General features: G+C 35.7%; 1 protein-coding gene across 2 annotated transcripts; it reads left to right on the top strand.

Annotated features, from left to right (window-relative positions):
- Window positions 1–8,967: 8,967 nt before the first annotated feature.
- LOC117345023 (peroxisomal membrane protein PEX14-like) lies at window positions 8,968–18,182 on the top strand. Of its 2 annotated transcripts, none has more exons than XM_033907949.1 (9): window positions 8,968–9,001; window positions 11,126–11,179; window positions 12,279–12,363; window positions 13,330–13,470; window positions 14,420–14,514; window positions 15,492–15,680; window positions 16,069–16,160; window positions 16,532–16,736; window positions 17,491–18,182. In XM_033907949.1, the coding sequence occupies exons 1-9, from the start codon at window positions 8,981–8,983 to the stop codon at window positions 17,659–17,661; spliced, it is 1,053 nt and encodes a 350-aa protein (XP_033763840.1). In that variant the 5' UTR covers window positions 8,968–8,980; the 3' UTR covers window positions 17,662–18,182. The 2 variants fall into 2 exon arrangements, with proteins under 2 accessions (XP_033763840.1, XP_033763841.1); XM_033907950.1 differs by lacking the exon at window positions 17,491–18,182 and adding an exon at window positions 17,261–17,326.
- The last annotated feature ends 7,938 nt before the right edge of the window (window positions 18,183–26,120 follow it).

Raw genomic sequence — 26,120 nt, 5'->3', positions numbered from 1 at the left:
TATTAAATATCTTATTTCCAACTGAGAATACTATAAAACCACTTTTAAATGCAATATCATATTAGAAATCTTAAGCCTCACTAAGAATGCCATTGAAACACTATTAAGTCAAATTGATTATGTCCTCAACAATCTGGAACCTGACAAACATTATAGCTGAAAACAATCTTAATCCGAACCAATGATGTTATGTGAAAACGTGTATTAATTTTAACTAACCCCGCCATTAAGATATTACAACCTTTACTCGTGGTGTCATTTAATACACGTGCATTGATATGGTGTTGACGTCTTCTGAACTGAAGTCGTTAAAACATATCATTAATTCGTCCGTATTTTTACGTAATGTGATTTAATAATAATAAACGGTTATTTCCTTACCTTGGACTGGACATTAAACTGACCGACATCTTTGATGGTAGCGTCTGACTGGAAGGTATACTGATACTCATATCCAGGTTTGAAATTAATAAAACGGCCATCAACGACACAAAAAATCACACAGATCCACGCGAGGAGAAATACGCATTGTCGGGAATAACGACATCCCGGCAAAGCCATTTCTCACAGAAGTTTGTCCAAACTTTGTCTCCAGTGTCGTTTTCCCTTGGTAGTGTATATATAAAATGTATCCGTATCCCAAGTCTGTTATTATACGTATTGCCGTTAGGCCGTTCCGCTAACTACTGGTCGAATACCGACATACGGGTGTTTGATCGCATGTACAGTCACGCGTCATTCAAACTAAAAAAAATGTTTTGTTTAACTGTTTTATAGATAATATAATAAGTATGTCCACTTTGAAAACTGGAATGTTAAAAAACAAAAACGAAAAATGGAATAAAAAGGTGTTTGTTTTTCGGCACAATTCCATACACTATCACTTGTGTTTAGGAAATGTTTTGCTTACGTTTTGTCAAAATCGCATTATCTAAGCTAACGGTGCTTTAAATGTTTAGGTCAGGTTCGTTTTACGGTTGGTCACCGAACCGTTAACTATTACTGGTTTGTTGTTCATAGAGATCCGGTATAGACCATAACAGCTTTAACCGCACCTCGTATACATCAATGATGACGAACATAAATAAAAAAGATGATTTTGAAGTTATTTTCAACCAGAATTAAGTTAATTCATGATACTGATTAAGTACCGGAAAAATGTCATCGCCAAACAGACAGAAAGACGGAGATATCCTGGTCCGGATTTTAATTAGAAGTCTACAAAGCGCCTACAGAGATACAGGGGAAAGATAGCAGGAAACCATTCGGACCTCTATAAACTTCAATCGATCTGTGAATGACGTTTAAAAATCTACCCCGTCTTAACACGATAAATATATAGTCTGATGGGAGATAACCGACCCAGGAATAATATACCATAAAAGGACGCTAATAAATTTGACACACTTCAATACGACACAATGATAAAACGTGTCCATACCTAACTCACACGGAACTACCAATCACCGGGATTGTTTTTCATCATTACTTTTTTTTACTTCCACTTTCATTTTACGAAACCAATTATTAGTTAATGAAATATGACTCTATCTCCCCAAAGATATTTTATTTTGGACAGAGTAAATCCGTATCAATTATACTTGTACAATGTTTACCCATGGCAAGCCATGCTGTCACTTTGATAAATATATGTCTTAAATTATATGAGAAATCTTATGGAGTTTTACTGGATCAATGTGATCAATATTGCTCCATGAATAAAAAACAACATTGTTTGCCTTCCTTTTTTTATTTCAACATATTTTATTGCCTTTTCTTAGCAAGGGGATTGGGGAAAAGTTATACAACATATTCAAAGCCCTTTTGGTTTTGCATTTTGTCTGTCTGTTATTTAGAAAATAATAATAGGCTTTGTTTATTCTTGATGACATATTGAGATAACGACTCGTCTTACAACTGGTCAAGTAAAATGTACATTATTTACAACATCATTAAAATATTGATATCATTAGTTGATTAGAAATAGAACATTGGATACATAAATATGTAATACATGTACATTGTAGCTGTAAATAGTTTAGTAGTAATATCATAAAGGATTTATGATAATAGTGCTATTTTCGAACATTTGTTTTAATATCTTATTTCATAAATTGGACATTCCAACAAAGTTATTATTATGTATTTCCACTTACAAACTTTTGTAATTTTATTACACAATGTGACAAATTGTACTTTAAAAGCAAGCTATTAATTATATCTCTACCAGAGGCTACAAGTTTCTATCTTTTGACATGAAAACATCTAATTCCTTTTACTCATTGTTACCGGATTAACTAACTGGTCTGCCAGTATGACACCTTAGCCTCGGACAAAGGACAATTAACACCTGTCCGACATATGACCAGCTGAGCAATTTTATATAATTAACTGATACCTGTCAAGGCTGTCAATTACTTTTATAACTTTACGTTAAATACCATGTACTATATGCTGTAAAAATAAATTAGAACCTAGAGTTCGGACTGCACGGGTCGATTTACGGACATTCCGGAAATCGCCTGCCGACTCATTCCTTTAATAAATACTATATTTTGGACCGTACCTGACCATCTTGGATTATATATTCATTCGACAAAAACATCACAACAACCAGAGAAATCGTTGTGATAGTAATATAATGATGGACATATATCACAGTTATATTATTTGAGATTGACATATTGTACTTGTGTTCCAGTTTCCTTGTAGCCTGACCAATCATGCTGAGGGCTATGTTTCTGTGTTGGTCATATCAACTCTTACCACGTCTACAGAGTCATCAGCACGATTGACCAGGCTCCACACTGATTTACACATTTCAATTAGTACAGATACTTATATCACAGCATCTAAAAAGTAATATATTTCAATAGTAAAAAAGTCAATACATATTGCATTACGACACCATAAAATACTGTTTGGCGCATTTCTTAAAAGATAAAGGACTTTTGCAGTTTTGTACATAGAGCCAATCTTTTAATTTTCAAATAATGTACATTGGCTTATATTAGCGAGAACGGAATTTCTCCTTATATAAACTAATGTCAACAAATCTAAAATATCTACATTTTTGGAAGAAATTAGTTTCCCGTTAAATACGTAAGGACGATAACTCCCGTTTTTCCCGTTAAATACGTAAGGACGATAACTCCAGTTTTTCCCGTTAAATACATAAGGACGATAACTCCAGTTTTTCCCGATAAATACATAAGGACGATAACTCCAGTTTTTCCCGTTAAATACGTAAGGACGATAACTCCAGTTTTCCCGTTAAATACGTAAGGACGATAACTCCAGTTTTTCCCGTTAAATACGTAAGGACGATAACTCTAGTTTTTCCCGTCAAATACGTAAGGACAGTAACTCCAGTTTTCCCCGTTAAATACATAAGGACGATAACTCCAGTTTTCCCGTTAAATACGTAAGGACGATAACTCCAGTTTTTCCCGTTAAATACGTAAGGACGATAACTCCAGTTTTTCCCGTTAAATACGTAAGGACGATAACTCCAGTTTTTCCCGTTAAATACGTAAGGACGATAACTAAAGTTTTTTTCGTTAAATACGTAAGGACGATAACTCCAGTTTTTCCCGTTAAATACGTTAGGACGATAACTCCAGTTTTTCCCGTTAAATACGTAAGGACGATAACTCCAGTTTTTCCCGTTAAATACGTAAGGACGACAACTCCAGTTTTTCCCGTTAAATACGTAAGGACGATAACTCCATGTCCTGTTCCCATATATCATACTTACTTTATGGTGGGGTACTTATCTTTCAGCTTGCTATACATCTAACAACACCGCATGTTCTCTATTTGTGAAGTTTTACAATGCCGTGTCACCTTTTAATATTTATTCAGACCTATTCAACCTATTTGTTTCGTTGTTAGTTGTTTTTCCATTTCTCGGTTAACTACGGGTAGAACCGGTGGTTCGACTCATACCTATTTCACACTTTTCACGGCAGTGGTGTCAAAGTTTGTTATATAATAATAAAATGCCGATATGTATTGTAGTAGCGGGTATTGTTAGTATTGTTAAACTTATTATTATCTTTATTCTTGTGTATGACAATGCATATTTTTCAAAGGCCATACCGGTTATACAGACCATTCTTCGTTTTAGGGTCTACCTGACATATCTAGAACGCCCCTTAAATATAAACGAAAATCTGGTCAATTCATAATTCGCCACAAGTGTAGACTCCTAATTTGATTTTTATAATATAACCTCTTTAAAATGCTCGTCCAGTACTGGGCGTATACTATATTCTCAAGAATTAGAATATATATCAACTCGTATTCTTATCATGTGAAGAAGTGATATCACGCCTACGCCGGGGCTCGAACGCAACCTTTCACTTGCCTACCACTAAAGACTGTAGGGAGATCCCCTCTAACTTGTATTTACACTACATAGTAGTTTTTATCCCATTTTTCTTCCCATACATCTGTTACTATACAAACTGCGGACCAACTGGTTCGTTCATTTTTTAAAGTGGACTCACAGGGATCCGAGCAAACACAGAGGGGGCCATTTGTACCGAAGTTTAGTCTAACCCCGAAAGGTCTGAAAATGTGATATACTGTAATTCTCACGCAAGTGTGTTAATGGCCTGGTGCCAATTCCGTCCTGTATGGCACCAGTTTTCATATTCTTGGAGTTGTTTTCCTATTTTATAGATTTACACAGTCGACTTATTTGTTTGAAAGTGAGTAATCTTAATCCTTTCACAGGTGTGCAGCTGCTATAATATCTGTTATTATGATATATAGGTATGTGAGAATTGTAAAGAAAACAATATAGTCCGATTGTATTTGTGTACACTTTTATATAGTATGTTAATATGTGGTAACTTCAGTAATAAACAAAACCGTCATTCAAAAAATGAAATAACAATAACAAACCGCTTCACGCGACCCTAGTTATACAGTTAATGAGATTTACATTTTATGTGTAATAGATACAGTCAAATTACTTAATCGCTGATAGCACGAGACCTTGCTTCGGTCGAAGTAAAATTCGATTCTGGCAGTAAACTCCGTTTATCACGCGACACCCCCCCCCCCCCCCCCCCACACACACACACAATTCGATACAACGAGCGAAGTCTGACTAACATTTTGTGCAGTAAGAATTTCAGTTATGTGAGACTCTGCTACTACAGTTTAAAAGAACACTTTTTGACAGCTTAAACAACTTGATACTGAAACGGCAAAATAGATTTTAAATGTTGATGTCAAATATTCATCACGGATATACCACAGGGTCTTGGCACAGCTTAATTCCCAACCCACGGTCTAACTATTACACGTATTACAGATGGACCGTGGGTTGGAGTGTATGCCAAGTCCCTGTGGACTGTCCGCATAAACTACGAGAGGATCTACAGACTTGGCAGAACTATATAAATCATTGTGAACGTGAAGTACATAATAGTGCATTAAAACTTATGTCATAGACCCTTCATCAAGGACATTGAAAAATCTCTGATATTTTGGAACTTGTTCAACTGTTACGTGAGAGCAATGCTGTAAATTCTATTGACATGGATCAATATTGACAATGGCTGATTTATCAAGTTCATATGACAGTTAAGGGCCGTGTAAATCGTGTACGTATACACCTATATTGTCTAATAATACGTGTTTCTTTGATAAACACCAAGTGTGAACCAGACAACGCGTGCTTATCAAACCGTACGTTTGGTAGACACTGCTGGTGGACTTCAGTCCTCAAAGTTTTTATCGTAACCTGCTTGTCACGTTTCAATTCATATTGAATATTGGCACAGTTAAGAAAAAACACATTTCCTCAACGTTCTTTTGAAATCCAACATAAAAATATTATGCATGAATTATGGGTATTTTGTACTCCCCACTCCAGGTTTTGACATTTTTTGGGGAAATATTTTGGGTTTTTGGTGGCCTCTTATGATCGACACTTAAAGCCTTTTTTAGCCCGAGTTTCCATTGGCCCTGACAACATACTTGGATGTCTGCTCTAGGACCTTGGTATCGCTAACGAGTTCTAGAAGGACAAAACAGCTGTATGGTGTCTCTAACATCACTAATAAATCTAGAAGGACAAAACAGCTGTATGGTGTCTCTAACATCACTAACGAGTCCTAGAAGGACAAAACAGCTGTATGGTGTCTCTAACATTACTGACGAGTCCTAGAAGGACAAAACAGCTGTATGGTGTCTCTAACATCACTGACGAGTCCTAGAAGGACAAAACAGCTGTATGGTGTCTCTAACATCACTAACGAGTCATAGAAGGACAAAACAGCTGTATGGTGTCTCTAACTTCACTGACGAGTCCTAGAAGGACAAAACAGCTGTATGGTGTCTCTAACATCACTAATGAGTATAGGACAAAACAGCTGTATGGTGTCTCTAACATCACTAACGAGTCCTAGAAGGACAAAACAGCTGTATGGTGTCTCTAACATCACTAACGAGTCCTAGAAGGACAAAACAGCTGTATGGTGTCTCTAACACCACTAATGAATCTAGAAGGACAAAACAGTTGTATGGTGTCTCTAACATCACTGACGAGTCCTAGAAGGACAAAACAGCTGTATGGTGTATCTAACATCACTAATGAGTATAGAAGGACAAAACAGCTGTATGGTGTCTCTAACATTACTGACGAGCCCTAGAAGGACAAAACAGCTGTATGGTGTCTCTAACATTTCTGACGAGTCATAGAAGGACAAAACAGCTGTATGGTGTCTCTAACATCACTGACGAGTCCTAGATGGACAAAACAGCTGTATGGTGTCTCTAACATCACTGACGAGTCCTAGAAGGACAAAACAGCTGCATGGTGTCTCTTACATCACTAACGAGTCCTAGAAGGACAAAACAGCTGTATGGTGTCTCTAACATCACTGACGAGTCCTATATATGTGGACAAAACAGCTGTATGGTGTCTCTAACATCACTGACGAGTCCTAGAAGGACAAAACAGCTGTAGGGTGTCTCTAACATCACTGACGAGTCCTAGAAGGACAAAACAGCTGTATGATATCTCTAACATCACTAACAAGTCCTAGAAGAACAAACCAGCTGTGTGATGTCCCTAACATCACTAACGAGTCCTAGAAGGACAAACAGCTGTATGATGTCTCTAACATCACTAACAAGTCCTAGAAGGATAAACAGCTGTATGATGTCTCTAACATCACTGACGATAGAAGGACTAAACATGTATGGTATGGTACAATTTTATTCGTTTTTTCTCTACTTTATCAAAATCTCAACTCGCTTTGAAACACGCTGGTATTCTGTGTGTCTTCTATGCAATGCTCTGTTCAAGAAAATTATGTACTAGATTAAGTTGGCCATTTTTTTCGCTTTTCGAGACAAAACGAAAAAGGCGTTTTTTTTTATATATATATATTTTTAATGGGTATTTTATCGCAGAGTGAAAAGACGCATTTTTTTTACCAATGGAATCTTTGTCGGAAGCCAAATAAACTCAATTTCGGCCCCATCAGCCGTCAAGTTATTGCATTACCGTCCCCTGCGTACTGACCAAGTCGAACGAAGGGAAGCAACTCTGATAGATCCGAATGAAAAGAACATTTGTCAAGTTACAAAGGAGCTTCAGCTAGACACAGCACATGATACAAAGAAGATTGGTACTGGCATCGGATGAGGAAAACCTCAATTCCGATTACGTGTTTAGAAAAAAGTGCAAAATAGTCTGTGATGATGATGATGATGGCGGCGGCGGCGGCAGCGGCGGCGGTGGTGTTGGTGGGGGTGTGACGTAAATTGAATTATTCATTTGGTAATGAATTATTTACTCACAGATTGTTTCCAAAGGTTTCCAAAAATCAAGTAAATACCAACATAAACATTTTACTGATTTATATTGTATATATATTTAAATGCCACAGCTTTGCATCATTGCGTTCATCATAGTATATAATATTTTCCTTTCCTGCAAAGCTCTGTCATCTATATCGACTATTAACACCTGCAAAGCAGTTTGATTCTGAATTATCAATTGATTTTTTTATTACGACACGGTCTGAACACAGGGACATGTCTAGACTTATATAATAAAGATAGCCTGTATTTATAGGTATTCCAGGCTAATTTTAACTCGCCTGGCCTGAAGGGCCGGTGAGCTTATGCAATGGTGCAGCGTCCGTCGTCTGGCGTCGGTCATAATTTTCTTTAAATCCAATCTAATTAAAATCTAGATGGTCATTCTCACTACGTTACATGAACATCTAACGACATCGCATAAGGGGTCACGTCAGGGTGACCTTTTGGATTAACCAATCAAATTACTATACTTACAGAATCTTGGAAGTGAATTTCGTATGTGCGAAATAGCATGACTAGAGCGCATAACTTGCATAATCTGTCAATCTGTTTCAAGTCAATTGGTCCAACGAAGCATACATGTAGGTGTAAACATGCTGTACCGAAATACTGAAACGGTTAGCTTCAGATTCATGATGTGACAAATGGGTGGGATCGATGACATCGAAAAAAATCATATTTCGCCCTGAAAGTGAAATATTTTGATGAAATTTGTTTTGATGAAAGGGCCTGGAGCATAATTAAGCAACGAGATCTAACAGTTAACGTTGTATAATGTAGTATGGACCCCCTGGGCTCAGTAGGGAAAATTGAGGTAAATAATTTAAATCCCAACTAGTCCTGGCGGAACGCCTGAATGGATTTCAGTTGATCAGAAAAATGCAGGTGAGTGATGCAAGCCCTCTAGGCCTTTTGCTAGTAAAAATGGGGGCTATCAATGTATAAAATAAGGTTTCAGAATATATATGAATATTTAATTTAGATTATCGTGGTTGTTAACTGATGTCATATGTTACTTAAAATCCCGAAACCGAGCCTATGTGAACGAGATAAGCCTGGATATTATACTTTCATCTGTTCCGTATTTTCGCCAGTCCGTATTCCGACTTGCGATTTACACACTTTATCCAATATGGCGGACGATGATGGAAAGGTTTGTCAACATCGATACTTGTATTGCGTTTTGTGTCTCTTATGGTTTTAAAACGCATTGTCACCGACTCTCATACACGCTAGTTGTAGTTCTATCAGATAAAAATCGTTCAATAAATATCCAACTCGAATGGGGTTATTATAACTTCAAATACAGGTAGTTCAAAGTCCACAACACTCACAGCTGTACACAATATTACAGGACTGGGGTTCGGTTTCTGACAAAAAAAATGAGGAAATATTGCGTTAACTGTGTCATTTGCCTTTAGTTTTTAATGATGACAATTCAGTAATATTTGCTTTTTATTTATCATATGTAATGCTTGCAATCGTAACCATGGACAATCCACCATTTAGCACACATGTCCTTTGTACTGACTATGTATATCTCGAATGTGTATCGGGATTATTGTCTGGTCTTGTCCAGACTTATAATAATAATGATAATAATAATAACTTTATTTAAAGAGGGTGACACATTTAGCAGTGAAGCTAATCTAACATATGGCCCTCTAAAAAAACAACTCATCTTACATTTAACTTACAGAATAAAGTAAAATATATATATACATTACATGGATATTATATAACATACATAAAATGTATATATCACACACATTTAAACTAATATACTGTACATGAAATAACAATAATTATATATTTACACATTGTAAGAACAATTTGAATGACAGGTGATCAATAGATGGCATATATGCAATAAATTAAGAAAGTTCATTTATTTGTTATTTATACAATGTATATGTATTGAATAAATATGTCTTCAGAGAAGTTTTCAAGCAATTTATTGACGGAGATTTTTTAATATTTTCTGGAAGCGAATTCCATAAAATTACACCAGAATAAGGAAAAGACTTTTTAAACATTTCTGAGTTAGGCCTTGGGAGTGTAAGGTTATTATTACTTACAGAGCGTAGGGTATATGAGTAGTTTTCTTTACAAGTGTTGAAACGATTTTTTATGTATAGTGGTGTTTTATCATGTAATGCTTTATAGACCATTATACCAGTATGATAATGGATCCTCTCTTGAAATGGTAATATTTCACTTTCCTTAAATAGAGTTAGAGATGGTGTCATAAAGGGTTTATTTAGTATTAATCTACTAGCCTGTTTTTGCAACTTTTCAATTTGTTTAATTTGTCCCTGATTTAAGCCATTCCCCCAAACAGTTATAGCATAGTCAAGTAATGGAACAATATATGCATTATAGAATATAATTCTGGCTTCTTTTGGGAGATATTTTGAGAGTTTTCGTAATAAAGATATAGTAGATGCTAATTTGCTTGTTACTTTTTTCAACTGTTCACTCCAACTAATTGTATCATCCAAAAGTAATCCAAGAACTTTCTGTGATGTGGTATTTTCAATGTTTATGTTGTCAATGTTTATCTGAAGAGCGTTTTCTTTATTCAATCTTGTTTTTCGCCAAAGTAGCATACAGGTAGTTTTGTTAAGCATATTATTATTACAACACCATTCGTGTACTTGTTCCAAGCTATCTTGCAGCGATGTCTGTATTTCCAAGAAATTATCTCCCTTGACATGTGCGGTGGTATCATCAGCATACATGTCCACATTACAATTATTTAAGTAAAGTAGTAAATCATTAATGTACATTAGAAACATTAAAGGCCCTATTATAGACCCTTGAGGTATACCCTTTAGTATACTTCAGATATGAAATGTCTATCCATCAGTCGAAATTGGTCTTTAAGCAAACTAATTTGATAGGTAGGAGTAATGATTACATTCCATGCATGGATATTTACCGGTTGTGCATTTGTCAATTAGTTTTTCCAATACTATTTTCCGCAAAGATTGCAGTTAGACTTTGAGTCAGTGGTCTGTTTTTGTGATTGGTCAACTACTCTCGTAAAGGCTCCGCTGTTTAAAAAATATCAGAGTTTTCACTATATGAAAGCCTTGGTACTGTGCAGTTCATGGTTCCTTTCACCTGTGTTCAGACTTCAAAGTTTTAAATAATTGTAATGTGGACATGTATATTTTGGAGCCTAGTTTGGCCATCTGAGAACAATTTTGGATTGGACATTATTTAGAAATTAAAATTCTCTATTAGATGATTTAATTTGTGCTTTCCTTCTCAGGTTGAAGTGACCAAAGATGTATTGGCCCCTGCTGAGGGACCCCGAGAAGAACTTGTAAGTTTATAATTGAATATTGGTATACTTTTCACATGTTTACTCGTTATCAATCAAATCAGACACTACTGCTGGGAATCGGTTCATTATTTAAGATTATGTTCTTTAAAATCTATTGTTAATTACTTTTGGTTTGAAAATGAAGAAAAGATAAGTTACTCTTATAATGGTGTAATTGCATCTCTTAGTATAGCCAGAATGCCTAAAGCATGTCACATTTCATCTCTTAGTATAACCAGAATGTCTAAAAGACTTCACCTAGAATGGTTCCACAACACATGATTGTTTCTTGAGGCTATTTGGGCCAATAATGGGCCCCATTCCAAATTGGAATTATTTCATAATTTAGCCAAATTTCCAAATGCTATAGGTTTATAATACCCCATAAAATTTCCTTCCCAATCTTTTTTTACTAATTTTCTTCCCAAAATGCAACAGAAAGGCCCCATCCCAAACCAGTTAAAGAAAAAGGCCCTGACTATTTAAGACTTGCACAAATGAACATAACTGGCCAATTCTGGTTTGGATGGTATCATAAAATGGGCTGAGAGAAACGTCCTACCAGCATGCATGTGAAATGAGCTACAAAAGCTCAGTCGATTAGAGCATCACCTACATAACCTCAGGTGATGATCCGAGGTGTGTGGTTCAAAGCTCCTTACCCGTAGTGGTTTGTATTTCTCAGGAGGCTGAGAAAAGGGCTGGTCTGTGCTGATATGGTTGTATCCTTCAGCAAGACACTTTACCCTTATTGCTCTGGATGGCATACAATGGGCATTGTTTATAAGGTAGCCACCATCTACTACAAGGAGACTTTGCCTTAAAATGACCCAGGTTGTTTACAGGTGACAAATTCAACAAACACACACAAGTTTTGGTATATAATGGGCCCCAGTGAGGTTGAAACTAACACAAAAATATACATAATTTTAATTGTGTACTAGCTGTCATTGCTCATCTCTGCTGAGTAAATACATTTCAGACAGTTACAATTTTGGAAAAGATACTACAATGTATAATTTGACAGACAATTGAATTTTCTCCATAAAAATCAGTTCTTTATAATTAAGATTGATAATTTTTCGTTTTATTCATGCAGATCACAACAGCTGTAAAATTTTTACAAAATCCAAAAGTCAAGCAAAGCCCGCTATCTCAGAAGAAAGCATTTTTACAAAGAAAAGGTATGATATGTTGTCATGACAATATAATTGATTCTGTATTACTTTTCACCTGTCACAGTTTCCTGGTAGCTGATGATATAATTGAACGTCTAGTATTGTAAATTGACTCTCTTTGTTAATGTTGTAAAATTCAGTATTTTCCACTGTACCTCAAAATGCCAGAAAATTGCATCATGTCAAAACTGCTGACCAAAACTGCTGCATAGATTCGGGGGAAACAGAGTTGGTCCTAAGTTACACCTTGGTGAAATAAAATTTTACTGTTGACTTATAAGGCATGAAACAACTGTAAACTGTTGAACAATTTGTTAAATTTCTTTTCTTCTGCACAGTTTATTGGTTAAAACAGATCAAATACATGTGTTATGATATAACATCTTTCACTTCTGTCATCATTGGAAGTAATTTACAATTCTAGTATGGACTGTGACATTCTTTAAAAATGGTATTCATGTGTACCACACATACAAAACCACAATAATATATATATACTGCGTAACACATGACATGAGGCTCTATATATGTAATGACAATGCAGTGCTTCCAGTTGGCCATTGTGAGTATGTTTTTGACACCCTGAAATGAGGTTTGACTCTTGGGAATGAAGAGACATATCAATTTATTTCTGAGAAATGGTGATTTGGCTGAAATGATTAAAAATCAAGGGTCAGCTGGAAGTCCTGCAAGGAATGTGATGGGGATCAAGAATTCTTGTTTCAGAAATGACTTTCTGTAATACTGGTACATAGTTTATATGATAATGATGATGATGATGATAAGATGATGATGATGATGATGATGATGATGATAGTTTATATGATGATGATGATGATGATGATGATAGTTTATATGATGATGATGATGATGATGATGATGATGATGATGATAAGATGATGATGATGATGATGATAAGATGATGATGATGGCGATGATGATGATGATGAGATGATGATGATGATGATGCAGGTTTAACTAAAGAAGAGATTGACCTAGCAGTTCAAAGAGCAGGAGTAGGACAAGATGACAAGATCACTCAAGTGTTTCCTCCGCAGTCCTCAGGACAGATGGCTCCGTACTCAAACAATGGTGCTCCACCACCACATCCAGGTATGTTGTATGTCTTACATAGATTAGTGAGTGCAATGTTTGGAGGTACTACAGCATTGACATGTTATAAAGTAACTGGCTGTGATATTACATTCACAAAATTTCAATAGTGAAGATTGACGTTCTTAAAAAATTGTTACTAATTATTTTTGCACTATACAATAATATCAATCTTATTTCATAAAATGAAAAAAAGACAAAATGTAAACAAGTATTTGTGTTAAATTGTAAAGGTATAAAACATAATTGTTTAAGTTTATAAAATATATTTACCTATTTTGATTATTAGCCATTCATAATCAGATGGTGGGCTATTCAAATCACCCTGTGACCGTGGTCCATCTGTCTGTTGTTATTGCTATTTCATGAAAATTGCAGGAGAGATATTTCTCAAACTTCATGTGTATGTTCCCCCATCCCCCTTGGTCCCTAGTGCTAATTCAATTTAGATTTTGATAAGAAAAACAAAAATGGCTGACAGAAGGCCATCTTGGATTTTGAGAATTGAAGTTTAACATCATTATTTCTTGAAAAGTACTGGAGGAATATTCCTCAAGCATCATGTGTAGGTTTCCCTTGGTCCATCGTTATGCCTATTCAATTTAGATTTATAATCAGAAAAAATAAAATGGCTGATCGTCAGCCATCTTGGATGTTTCTTAAACTTCACATATAGGTTCCAATTGTTCTTGTTATCAGATTATTATAAAGGAAAAGAAGAAAAAGGGGGAAAGTAGAGAGAAGATCATTCTGGCATAGAACCAATAAAGAGCAATTTGAAATCATACATGTATGTAGGTCAATTGTAAATCTATGCTTTACCTGTTGGTCTACCTAGATACTGATGAAGGGTCAGGGTCAACTGGCTGTTTTGAACATTCTTTTCTATACTACGGTGTATGTGATTATATGACTATGATTTATTATTGTCCAATTTTGACTTTTACAGTACTTGTCTATACAAGATGGCAAAAAGTGAGAGACATCCTTTCTGTGATAGCGTTAGCCAGTGGTATGACATATGCTGCCTACAAATTCTATAAGGTAAGCTATCAGGGGTATTGACTAGTAGTGCACTGTTATGTTGGTGCATTTCCGTAATATGCTCTCGTGGAAAGTGAAATGGTTAAATTACCTGTTCTAACAATTAGGCATTTAATATGGTACAAAAAGAAACCTTACCTTCATTTTGTAGTCAGCTTAGATTATTATTACATTGATTTTCAGCAATAAGCCCTAACCTGTTACCTCTTTTTCATTTGTTAAATATGTTGGTGTGAAACTTGTTTTGGAACAAGGGCTGAAGGGGTTGCTTGGTAATGAGACCCCTCCACCTATAAATCCCTATATTTTCTCCTTGGGATGGGGTGGGGTGGGGGGCTTATTGCCAGTTGTATACTATAGTAATATCCTTCTAAACTTGACTTTTCAATAATACCACCTGTTACTGTAACATATTGTGGTGGTAATCTTATTATAGATTTTTTTGCACTGAAAACATGGTGCTAATTAAATTGGATTTATGATTACTCTGTAATCTCTACACAGTTGCTGTATACTGTTTATGGCAAGAAGTATTGTTGGTACATGCATGTCAATCTGACCATTGCACTAATATTACATTAACAGTATCAGGAAGTCTGATATTCAGTATGACACATTTATCAGAAATTTCATATTCTCCAAGTTCATTGCAAAATCTGTTTGTCCAGAAACAAAGGATTGTAGCAATAATAACAAAATCATATTTCAAACTTAAAATTAATTAAACGAAGATTATACAGCATGTGGTGTTGGTGACAATTAGGTTAATGATATTGATATACAGCAAGTTTAATCAAGCAAGGATCTGCTTTGGCTCATTGTCAATACTTCAAAGTATTTATAACCAGAGACAAGTATGATGATTTGCATGTGGGGATGAGGGCAGTACGTATTGATGTATATGTCACTTTGCAGATTGGAAGAATAAGGGAACAGATTGCTGCACTCCAAATTTCATTTTATTAATTTTCTCTTAGGAGGTATTAAAACCATGGTTACTAGGACAACCAAGAACAGAGGAGAGACTGACGATCTTGGAGAAATTACAGAGCAGTGTTGTGGAGAGACTGACCGCTGTCCAGGAGACACTGACCAGCTTCCAGGAGCAGGTAGCCAAGGAACAGGAGAAGGTTCAACAACTCTCACACGATGTACATGCTAAACGGGTGAGATCATTGTCACATGACATAATTCTTAAGGGGTGAGATCATTGTCACATGACATAATTCTTAAGGGGTGAGATCATTGTCACATGACATACATGTTTAACGAGTTAAATCATTGTCACATGACATACACACTAAACAATTGAGATCATTGTCACATGACATGTATGTTAAATGATCATTGTCACATGACATGTATGCTAAATGATCCTTGTCACATGACATGTATGCTAAATGATCCTTGTCACATGACATGTATGCTAAATGATCATTGTCACATGACATGTATGCTAAATGATCATTGTCACACAATATCAAACTCAATAAAAATATATGGAATAAATTTATCTTAATGTCTTCTACATAATTGTTTTCACTTTTATTCTAGTCAACAGAAATTTTGCAGAGCTCTCAAGATTCACAAGCAATGCATGATGTGAAATCTGAACTATCCAGCATTAAAGGACTTCTGTTGAACAGGTAAAAGATCAAGTGTACACAGTCTATAGGTCAATGATACCTGTATGTGTTCTTAGGGTAAAAACTTATATAAACAGCATTTAGCAGGGAGATGGAAAACATTTTTAGTTGTATTACCATAATTTTTTCTTAAAAGATTTTTGTTTAGATTTTTGTTTTTAAATAAGGAATGCATTATTATAATCCTGGTGAATTTGTGGTCTACTTGTTTGTGTGACAAATTGAATAAGCCAGAGGCTGAATAGAAAACACATGTCAGAAGATGAATCTTTCTTGGACTTGCCAGGAATATTCAGAGTGCGGTTCTCTGGTAACTTCTACCAAACTTTGAGTCTGAAAGAAATACTGATCTTGTTTTTGTGCTTTTACAGACGACAGTTTCCCCCCACACCCTCCAGCACACCACTTTTACCGTCATGGCAACTGTCATCGTCAGGAGAAATGTCTGTAACCACGACACCCGCCAAGTCCTCACTAGTGACATCTAGTGGCGATGGTGGAAACATGACAGATGCCTTGGGCATGCTCAATAGCAACAGCAGTAGCAGGGAGGACAACTCTGATGAAGAAGGAAATGTAAGTTCAGTCCGATATGAGGTCAAAAATATGACATTGTCTATGGCCGCTGACAAGATAAATTGAATAAGAGTGTGATATCTTCTAAGTATAGGGGGCAGTGTAACACATCTCTATAGATTCATTTGTTGTTTTACGTGCTAATTTATGAATTCTGAGTTAAAATGTATATCCCATGGGAGGACACCAGAAATAAAAAAAAAAAAAATCTATGCATGGTAGGTGCAGGAGAAATGTGTCTGATTATGTACACTGTTTATATTTAGTGTTTTAATTAAATCTCTTCTTTTAATGGCCATATCTGATAAACCTGGAGTCCTCCTGTAGGGTAGATATTTTACTGGAGTAGTCATTAAATGATTGATCTTGTATGTACCTAGATTTGTGATGATCATCCAAATCTGTGGGTTGAATGTACCTGTTACAAGGTGTTATAGTGAATTTAAAAGTGGTCCACAAATATATGTTTATTTTTCAGAGTGATATAAACTTCAGTGGTCCACAATTATATGTTTATTTTTCAGAGTGATATAAACTTAAGTGGTCCACAAATATATGTTTATTTTTCAGAGTGATATAAACTTAAGTGGTCCACAATTATATGTTTATTTTTCAGAGTGATATAAACTTAAGTGGTCCACAAATATATGTTTATTTTTCAGAGTGATATAAACTTAAGTGGTCCACAATTATATGTTTATTTTTCAGAGTGATATAAACTTAAGTGGTCCACAAATATATGTATATTTTTCAGAGTGATATAAACTTAAGTGAGACAGCCATAACAGAGTCCTCACAGCCAAAAATGGAATCTGAAGCAAAGGGGGATAACTCCACAGAGGAGAGTATGACGGAATCAAAGGAAGGTCAATTGTCGGAGGTTAATGGAAAGGAGACAAAAATGGAAGATGATGAACTTGATTGAGTATAACATTCCCGTGGTTAATCAAAGTATTATAATCAGAAGTGGAATATCAAGCATCAATCATCAGTCATGATCATAATGAATTTCAATAATTTTGAAATACCGGGTATTCATTTCTACATTTATCATAGGCAGAAGAAAAGACTAAACAGGAACATGTATTAATGTTTGTTGAAATTACAAAGAGTATTATGTGAAGCAGAATTCCAGAATATTGAGAAAATTCAGATGTAGAGAAGGGGTGTAAAAAGTTATATTATGTATGCATTATTTACTTCTGTATTCATTCTCAAATAAGCCCCCTCCCCTAGTGTTAAAGTTTACTACCCAATTTATCCTAAAATAAGCCCCCTCCCCTAGTGTTGAAGTTTACTACCCAATTTATCCTCAAATAAGCCCTCCCCTAGTGTTGAAGTTTACTACCCAATTTATCCTCAAATAAGCCCCCTCCCCTAGTGTTAAAGTTTACTACCCAATTTATCCTCAAATAAGCCCCCTTCCCTAGTGTTAAAGTTTACTACCCAATTTATCCTCAAATAAGCCCCCTCCCCTAGTGTAAATGTTTACTACCCAATTTATCCTCAAATAAGCCCCTCCCCTAGTGTAAATGTTTACTACCCAATTTATCCTCAAATAAGCCCCCTCCCCTATTATAAAATTTTACTATCGCATTTATCCTCAAATAAGCCCCCTCCCCTATTATAAAATTTTACTATCGCATTTATCCTCAAATAAGTCCCCTCCTCAAGTTAGAAGTTCACTACTGTATCTATTTCCGATTAAGCCCACTTTCCTACACTGAATGTTTGAGGAAGGCTTATTTGTGAACCACTGTTAGCTAACTATTCTAAAATTGATGATTCTGAAAAAAAAGAAGGTGCTTATTTGTGGGCTGGTGCTTATTGTGGATAAATATGGTATATTCTATTGTTTATAGTAACATGAGGTTATCAGCATGCAGGAGCAGTTCCAGCTTAATATCTTTATGGATATTAATATAAAATGAAATTTTAAATTTTATCTACAAGAAGCACTAATAATATCAATACAAACTGAAAAAAAAGAAAGGGGAGACTCTAAAAAAATGTATAAACTTGGTAGAAGCCTACCGACCTTAGCAGAGTAAGTGTTTAATGAGGGTCTGAAAGGTCAAAGGTTGTAAAGGTACATGGATAAACAACTATAATTTAAGTGTATCACTCAGATAAACATACAATAATGATAATCACAGTTGAAATACTTAATGTACATAATGACACTCAAATTTCAACATATAGCAAATTGATGAATGACCTCATTCACAAAATATGTTATAAAAAATGTAATAAAAAATCATACATATACATTGATACCTGTTAAAGTGCCAGTAACTTCCTACTTTGTTGATTAGAGAGTAGAGTATACATGTGTTTGTTCTGTAATGGAGGCATTCGAAATATTGACCCATTATATATTACTGTAAGGTGTTGTGAATCTTTTTCATTGCACCTTCATCAATGTCCCATGAAAATGTGAGTCAAAATTATCTATTACCAATTTGCAACGTAGTTACGCTACATAAAATAAGTGGTGTCATACTGCATGATAACTTTATTTCCCTATCCCATGGTGTCACTCTGTGAAGTACATATGTAGGTATATATATAGGTATGTGGGAAATGAATGTTCTTCAATTACCATTAACACAATTTGCTGGACAGATAGTGACAGAAACATTTCAGAGATAATTTACTCAGTGATCACAGTTTTTAATGAGGTAAAAAATCAAAACTTTTTATGATTCCCTTAGAGTGTACAGTACGTGATCATTCTCCAATATTTGGAAGTTTTTATGCTCAAAGAACATAATTATGGAATGTGTTTTGTAATTAAGATATTTTTTAACAACCTGTGACAAAACCAAAAACAATATAAGTCTGACAGAAACATACACAATGTGTTCTGTAATTTAGAAATTTTAAGTCTGGAGTGAAAATGTGTTTTTAGTTGTGTATGTGTGGTGTAGTTATGCAATGTATCTAACTGGTAACAAAAAAGCCCAATAAGCGATTAATTATCTATTTACAAGTGTGTATATATTCAGTCACTGTTTTGGTTTACCTTGATTCCAATGCTGTGGTCCTGGTATAAAGTTTTGGTAGATAACAATTTATGATATAACTGGTGTGTTCCGTTATGAAATTTGGCCATGTCATAAATATCATAAGGCACATGTGACACTATTGTGACTTTATAATGACATTACACTTGTCTTTGTTGTGCATAATTGTTGATTTGATTCTAAAGTTAATTGAAGAGTGTATTTGTTAATTAATCAATATTTTGTTCCTTGACGGCTGTTCCTACCATCTATAAAATGACATCTCTATCTTGACATTATTCTTTTAAGTAATTAAACTTATGTGCTGTTTGCCATCCTTATAATTACAGATTACATCATACCTAACATGGGATATGCTCATTTATGTTCTTTGCTGGATATAAGATGTAGAGAATCATGAATGCATTTTGAAGTTGGACAGATTGACTTCCATGTGGGTTTATTTGTTAAAAATTATAAAGAGATGCAATGTTTGGTCTGGTAAGACCACTATACAGCAGTAATTTTGTCTTAGTTTCATATTTCACATGGAAGTTTTGCCTTATTACCTTGGGTTATTTCCTGTTTTCTTGTTCAGCATCGCTTTAATTACTTTATTGATTCTTTATAACAGTGATTATTGATTTACCTTTAATATATTGATAAATAAAGATTTTTTTATGTTTGAAAACAAAATACTTAGTATTCTTTGTCATTTTCAATATATTAAATTTCATTCAAATAGTAATAATAGTAATTTTGATAATTAAGAGTTTTATGTCAAAGCAACATAGCCATCTCAAAGCGGTTTACAAGGCAATATGATTCTACCTACCCGGTAATGGGATGATGTCGACCAAAATACTTTCCTATCGTCATCGTCCATTTATACATTCTTGCCCCCCATCAGCTGTCAAACTGATTTCTAAATAAGAACAGAGTTAAAAGAGGGGAAGTAACTCTGATAGACCAGAATGTCATGTGGCGACGGAGTAGGCCCTAATTATCAAATCACCAAGAGAATATATCGCTGCCATGACAACAGCTATGTAGCTCCACAAGTCTCTCCTTGATATTCTAAATTACATCGTATAACCGTCAACATTTGCTTCAAATCGCTACGTGTCTAAAAGTTCTTATTGGATTTTGACCAAATTTTGTCAGAAACATCCTTGGCAGAAGGGGATCAGATTTTGCATAAATGGGGACTCTGACCCCTAAGGGGCCGGAGAGGCGGGATCCAATAGGGGAAATTGAGGCAATTCCTTTAAATCGCTACTTGTCATAAAGTTATCTATGGATTTGAACCCAATTTGGTCAGAAACGTCCTTAGATGAAGGGGAACAGATTTTGCATAAATGGTGACTCTGACCCCTTAGGGGCGGAAGAGGAGGGGCCCAATAGGGGAAATTGAGGCAATTCCTTTCAATCGCTACTAGTCATCAATTTATAAATGGATTTGAACCAAATTTGGTCAGAAACATCCTTGGGGGAAGAGAAACAGATACTGCATAAATGGTCACTCTGACCCCTGAGGGGCCAATGGGATGGGGCCCAATAGGGGAAATAGAGGTAATGCCTTTAAATCGCTACTAGTCATAAAGTTATGAATGGATTTGATCCTAATTTGGTCAGAAACATACTTGGAGGAAGGGGAACAGATTTTGCATAAATGGTGACTCTTACCCCTAAGGGGCGGGAGAGGAGGGGCCCATAGGGGAAATTGAGGCAATTCCTTTCAATCGCTACTAGTCATCAATTTATAAATGGATTTGAACCAAATTTGGTCAGAAACATCCTTGGGGGAAGGGAAACAGATATTGCATAAATGGTCACTCTGACCCCTGAGGGGCCAATGGGATGGGGCCCAATAGGGGAAATAGAGGTAATGCCTTTAAATCGCTACTAGTCATAAAGTTATGAATGGATTTGATCCCAATTTGGTCAGAAACATACTTGGAGGAAGGGGAACAGATTTTGCATAAATGGTGACTCTGACCCCCAAGGGGCCAAAGGGGTGGGGCCCAATGGGGGAAATAGAGGTAATTCCTTTAAATTGCTACTTGTCATAAAGTTATGAATTGATTTGAACCAATTTAGTCAGGAACATCCTTGGGGGAAGGGGAACAGATATTGCATAAATGGTGACTCTGACCCCTGAGGGGCCAAAGGGGCATGGCCCAATAGGGGAAATAGAGGTAATGTCTTTAAATCGCTACTAGTCATAAAGTTATGAATGGATTTGAACTTAATTTGGTCAGAAACATCCTTGGCAGAAGGGGATCAGATTTTGCATAAATAGTGACTCTGACCCCTAAGGGGCCGAACAAGCGGGGCCAAATAGAGGAAATTTAGGCAATTCCTTTAAATCGCTACTTGTCATAAAGTTATGAATCGATTTGAACTTAATTTGGTCAGAAACATCCTTTGGGGAAGGGGAACAGATTTTGCATAAATGGTGACTCTGACCCCGAGGGGCCAAAGCGGCGGGGCCCAATAGGAGAAATAGAGGTAATTAATTGAAATTGCTGCTAGTCATTAAGTTATTAATGGATTTGAACCCAATTTGGTCAGAAACATCCTTGAGGAAAGCGAAACAGATTTTGCATTTAATGATGACTTTGCCCAAAGTGTTGGGGTCCCATAGGGGAAATAAAGGTAATAACTTTAAAATCGCTTTTCATCATAGAGTTATTAATGCATGTTTCGAAACTTAGAGAGTCTGGACTTCATTATTTCTTTAAAGCAGTTGGGGTCCCCACACTTTAAGAATATAAAGCATTGTTTGAGGTTGACAAATAAAACGAATTTAACAAGAACACTATTTTGACATTTGGTCAAATCCAACCAGGTGAGTGATACAGGCCCCATGGGCCTCTTGTTGAATTAGCTGTCCAAGAGCACACAGTCCGTCCTCGCAAACACCGCGACGTCAATATCACTGAATCAGAAAAAAACAAAATGTCTATATGATGATATTAATGTAATTGCTATGCGTTCTCTAATATTGACCGTTATATCGCCCGAGCATCGTATACTACCTGTAACAAACATAAGTTATGTTGTCAATGTGAACATCCATGAACGTGTTTGGTTATAACCGCACGTCAATTAATCTACGTCGTGTTATGTCTGGGGAATGGTCGCAGAGGAGATTGTTTGATGAAGCTGAAACTGATTTAGATACGTACGTTGATAGCACGTTCTCATGATTAAAAGTTAATTAATGAAAATCAAATGACAAGCATAAAAAACAACAACAAAAATCAAAGACATCGGCGTGACTTGCTTCGTGTGGAAATATGACAAAAGCTAAGTTTTTGTTTGTTGTTTTTAGAAAAATTTATCCATATGCAGTTGTGAAAATATTATTAAAACCAGTCGATTTTACTTTAATTCCAAAGACATGTACAACTTATAATCTCATCTGTATACATGGATATGGGGTTGAATTGTTAAATTGTTCAAATTGCTTACAGCATAACCGAAAGATTTACGTAACTTTAAGGACATCTTTGGCGCACCGGAATGACATTTTCCCATTTAACATATTTCGCTACTGACCGTTCCACTACCGATGAATGGTAGGTATGGTTTGTATCTTAGATGAAATAAATGATGCTTACTCTCCCGAAAAACCTAGTCGTAATATCATTGTAGTTTTTTGATGGTATCAACATAACTCCATATTTATGTTCATATTATACGATCGATTTGGAGTTGAAATCATTGTTGCATTAATATGTCGGTATTCTTTGTTTTTATTGACTGATGTTCACGTACATTAACCTTGAAGGACAACAAGGAAAACGATATCTAATCATGTAACAAAGTCGTTTAATAAATTCTATTGCAAAACTATTGCTTTTTTTTCTATTACAATATCGTAAAATTTCTCTCTTTGGCAGAAACACTTTCGCAATCGCGCTTTCCATGATGGTAGCAATGTATACCATTTTGACGGATTGCCTTTTTATTCCAAAAGATGACTACCTTAGTGTCCCTTTCTGATTATGCCTGAAGATAAGTTTCTGCCTGCCATTCGGATTCAACTTTTGGCTATAGGAGAACACTAGGCAAGGAAGAGAGTTTGAGATAAAACGAAAGGAGATTGTTTGGTGACGAATTACAGTAATCGAGGTGTGAATTGAAGAAAGTGGGACAGCGTTGTCAATTTTGAAGGTGACATTTGTGAACAACATTTTTGAATCTTGTACTTTACGATGTGGGCAACAATGATGGCCAACAGATCCACACCGTGGATAGTTATAGTTATTTATTTCATCGAATCATAAAAGATGTATAACAACGAGATTCCATTATTCCGTGTGAAAAAGGACAAGTACATTTTGTATTACATATTAAATAGTAATAAGAACAATTGTTGTTACAGTCTTAAACTCCCATCAACAACGAATGGTCGTTATGGCAACCAAAGGTGAGAAAACAATGGGTATTAAACGGAACAACATCAAACAAACGAAACATTTAAAAATCGCTTGGTACATTTTGATGTGTAGTGCAACATTACAAATGTGGCTAAATTGTAATAAATAAAAATCGGGTCGAAAAATGGGTTAATAAATGTTTTTTCGTGTGATGCAAATTAACACATTTGAGATCAAAGATAAATATGTCGAATTATCATTTTAATTCAACATATTTGGTTTCCAGCAAGAACTTTTCTCTCGAGGATAATTGTTCAAAACTACAATAAAACATCGTTATCTTGCACCCTGATAACTCGTGCTGCTCAAGTCAAAGAAAAACTTCAGTTGCGGAAGTAAAATTCTACAAGTGATACACTAGTTTTTATCTGGAATAATCGTGATAGCTCAAAGTCTTGTTATGAACCCTATCCCAATGACTTCGAGATAACGGTGTACGACTATGTATTTAATTTCTGAAGATGTACCAAAAATAAGTTAATAGATACATGTTCAACCATTCATATCCGGTCAAGGCCTTCCAATAAGAAGTATTCCGAATGAAATTTTCCTAAGAAAAACAAGATAGAAGAACAGCTTTCAGTTCTTTCCTGAATGAAGCACTCATCAAACAGCTGTGGAAAAAGACGGAGTTAGTACCCACGAGGACGAACATATACTGAAACTGGTAGATATATCGGTACCAGCGAAGGGTCTCAATACTATCCAAACTTGACTTTTGAATTACGTTCAGAATAACGATTGTATTTGTGAAAATCTCAATAACACTCACGGTTAGAGCGATAACGGAAATGGCCCGACTCGAAATTCCCAGCCGTGCGTCTCTAAGTCGGCCGTAATATTGTATATTAGGGTGTGATTTCTAAATGACAGCTTCTTTCTTCTAATTTCAAATCGTAGTTACGTCGTCGAAGAAGTCGCTTAGTGGCAATAACAAAGCTAACTAAAATTATATTTGGGATTGTTCCTAAAAAGATATTTCGAAGAATCAGCCAAATAATTCCAAACATCACCGGATCTCGAACCCATTCTTTATACTTCACAATAGGTATGCACATGCCGGGGTTTATTTCCTCCATGGTATTTAATATTGCATTCCTTTGAAGAGTTTCAATCGGTAGGTATGCAATTAAATGTATAAGGATACTGACAAAATAAAATAGAAACACAATTATCATCGCCTTCTTGTAACTCCACCATAGATTGGCCTTCAGGGGGTACCGGATAGCGGTGTACCGTTGTATGCTTAAAGCACATGCAATCAACAGCGTAGCTGACTGGGGAATTATGGGTAATGTTCCATACATGAAATCAAGAAAACACGTGTTTAATGTAAAGTTAGACTCCAGATTTCCTAGAGTGAAAGCATATATGTACCATGGAAGTGGCATAACTATCATGATGATGAAAGTCAGACTAAGACTGATGAGAAACGTGTTATTCGACTTCCGCATACTAGTTCCTCCATTACACTGTCTATAATAAACAATAGTTACTAATACGTTCCCAACAAGAGCCATCAAAGCTAACAGCGGCGAGAGAAAACCTTTGAGAACACGTATGTACGTTATCTGCATTCTCGTAGCTGATTGGTCAGTTGTCGTATCTATATTCAACTGTTAAAAACCGATAATAACTTAACCTGAGTGACGTGTATCTGATAAAGTTCCACAACTCCAATTAGGTCTAAATACTGGGAGTAAGGTGTTGGGAGACGCAGAACTCAATCATCAATCAAATAGGCTGGGTGCGAGTGAACACTATCCCTATCCCCAAACTACATTAAAGGAAATCCGTAGTACAGTCCTTAGCCAGACTAGGTGCTCCCGTATGTACCATCAAATTCGAAAAAGAGTTTGTTACGCAGAAACTGCTGACGTCACTGGGGATAATGGATTTAACATGTGCAAACCAAAGCTCGTGTTTTCTAG

This window comes from Pecten maximus, chromosome 16 (assembly GCF_902652985.1).
Source record: "Pecten maximus chromosome 16, xPecMax1.1, whole genome shotgun sequence".
Taxonomy (NCBI): domain Eukaryota; kingdom Metazoa; phylum Mollusca; class Bivalvia; order Pectinida; family Pectinidae; genus Pecten; species Pecten maximus.
Note: the sequence above shows the minus strand (reverse complement) of the source record. Positions and strands in the feature narration are given on the sequence as shown.

Excerpts from the sequence above, each read along its gene's own strand:
- LOC117345023 (XM_033907949.1), top strand. The coding sequence starts at position 8,981 with ATGGCGGACGATGATGGAAAG. Across the intron at positions 9,002-11,125 it reads TGGCGGACGATGATGGAAAG|GTTGAAGTGACCAAAGATGT; the intron begins GTTTGTCAACAT and ends TTTCCTTCTCAG. Across the intron at positions 13,471-14,419 it reads TGCTCCACCACCACATCCAG|TACTTGTCTATACAAGATGG; the intron begins GTATGTTGTATG and ends TGACTTTTACAG.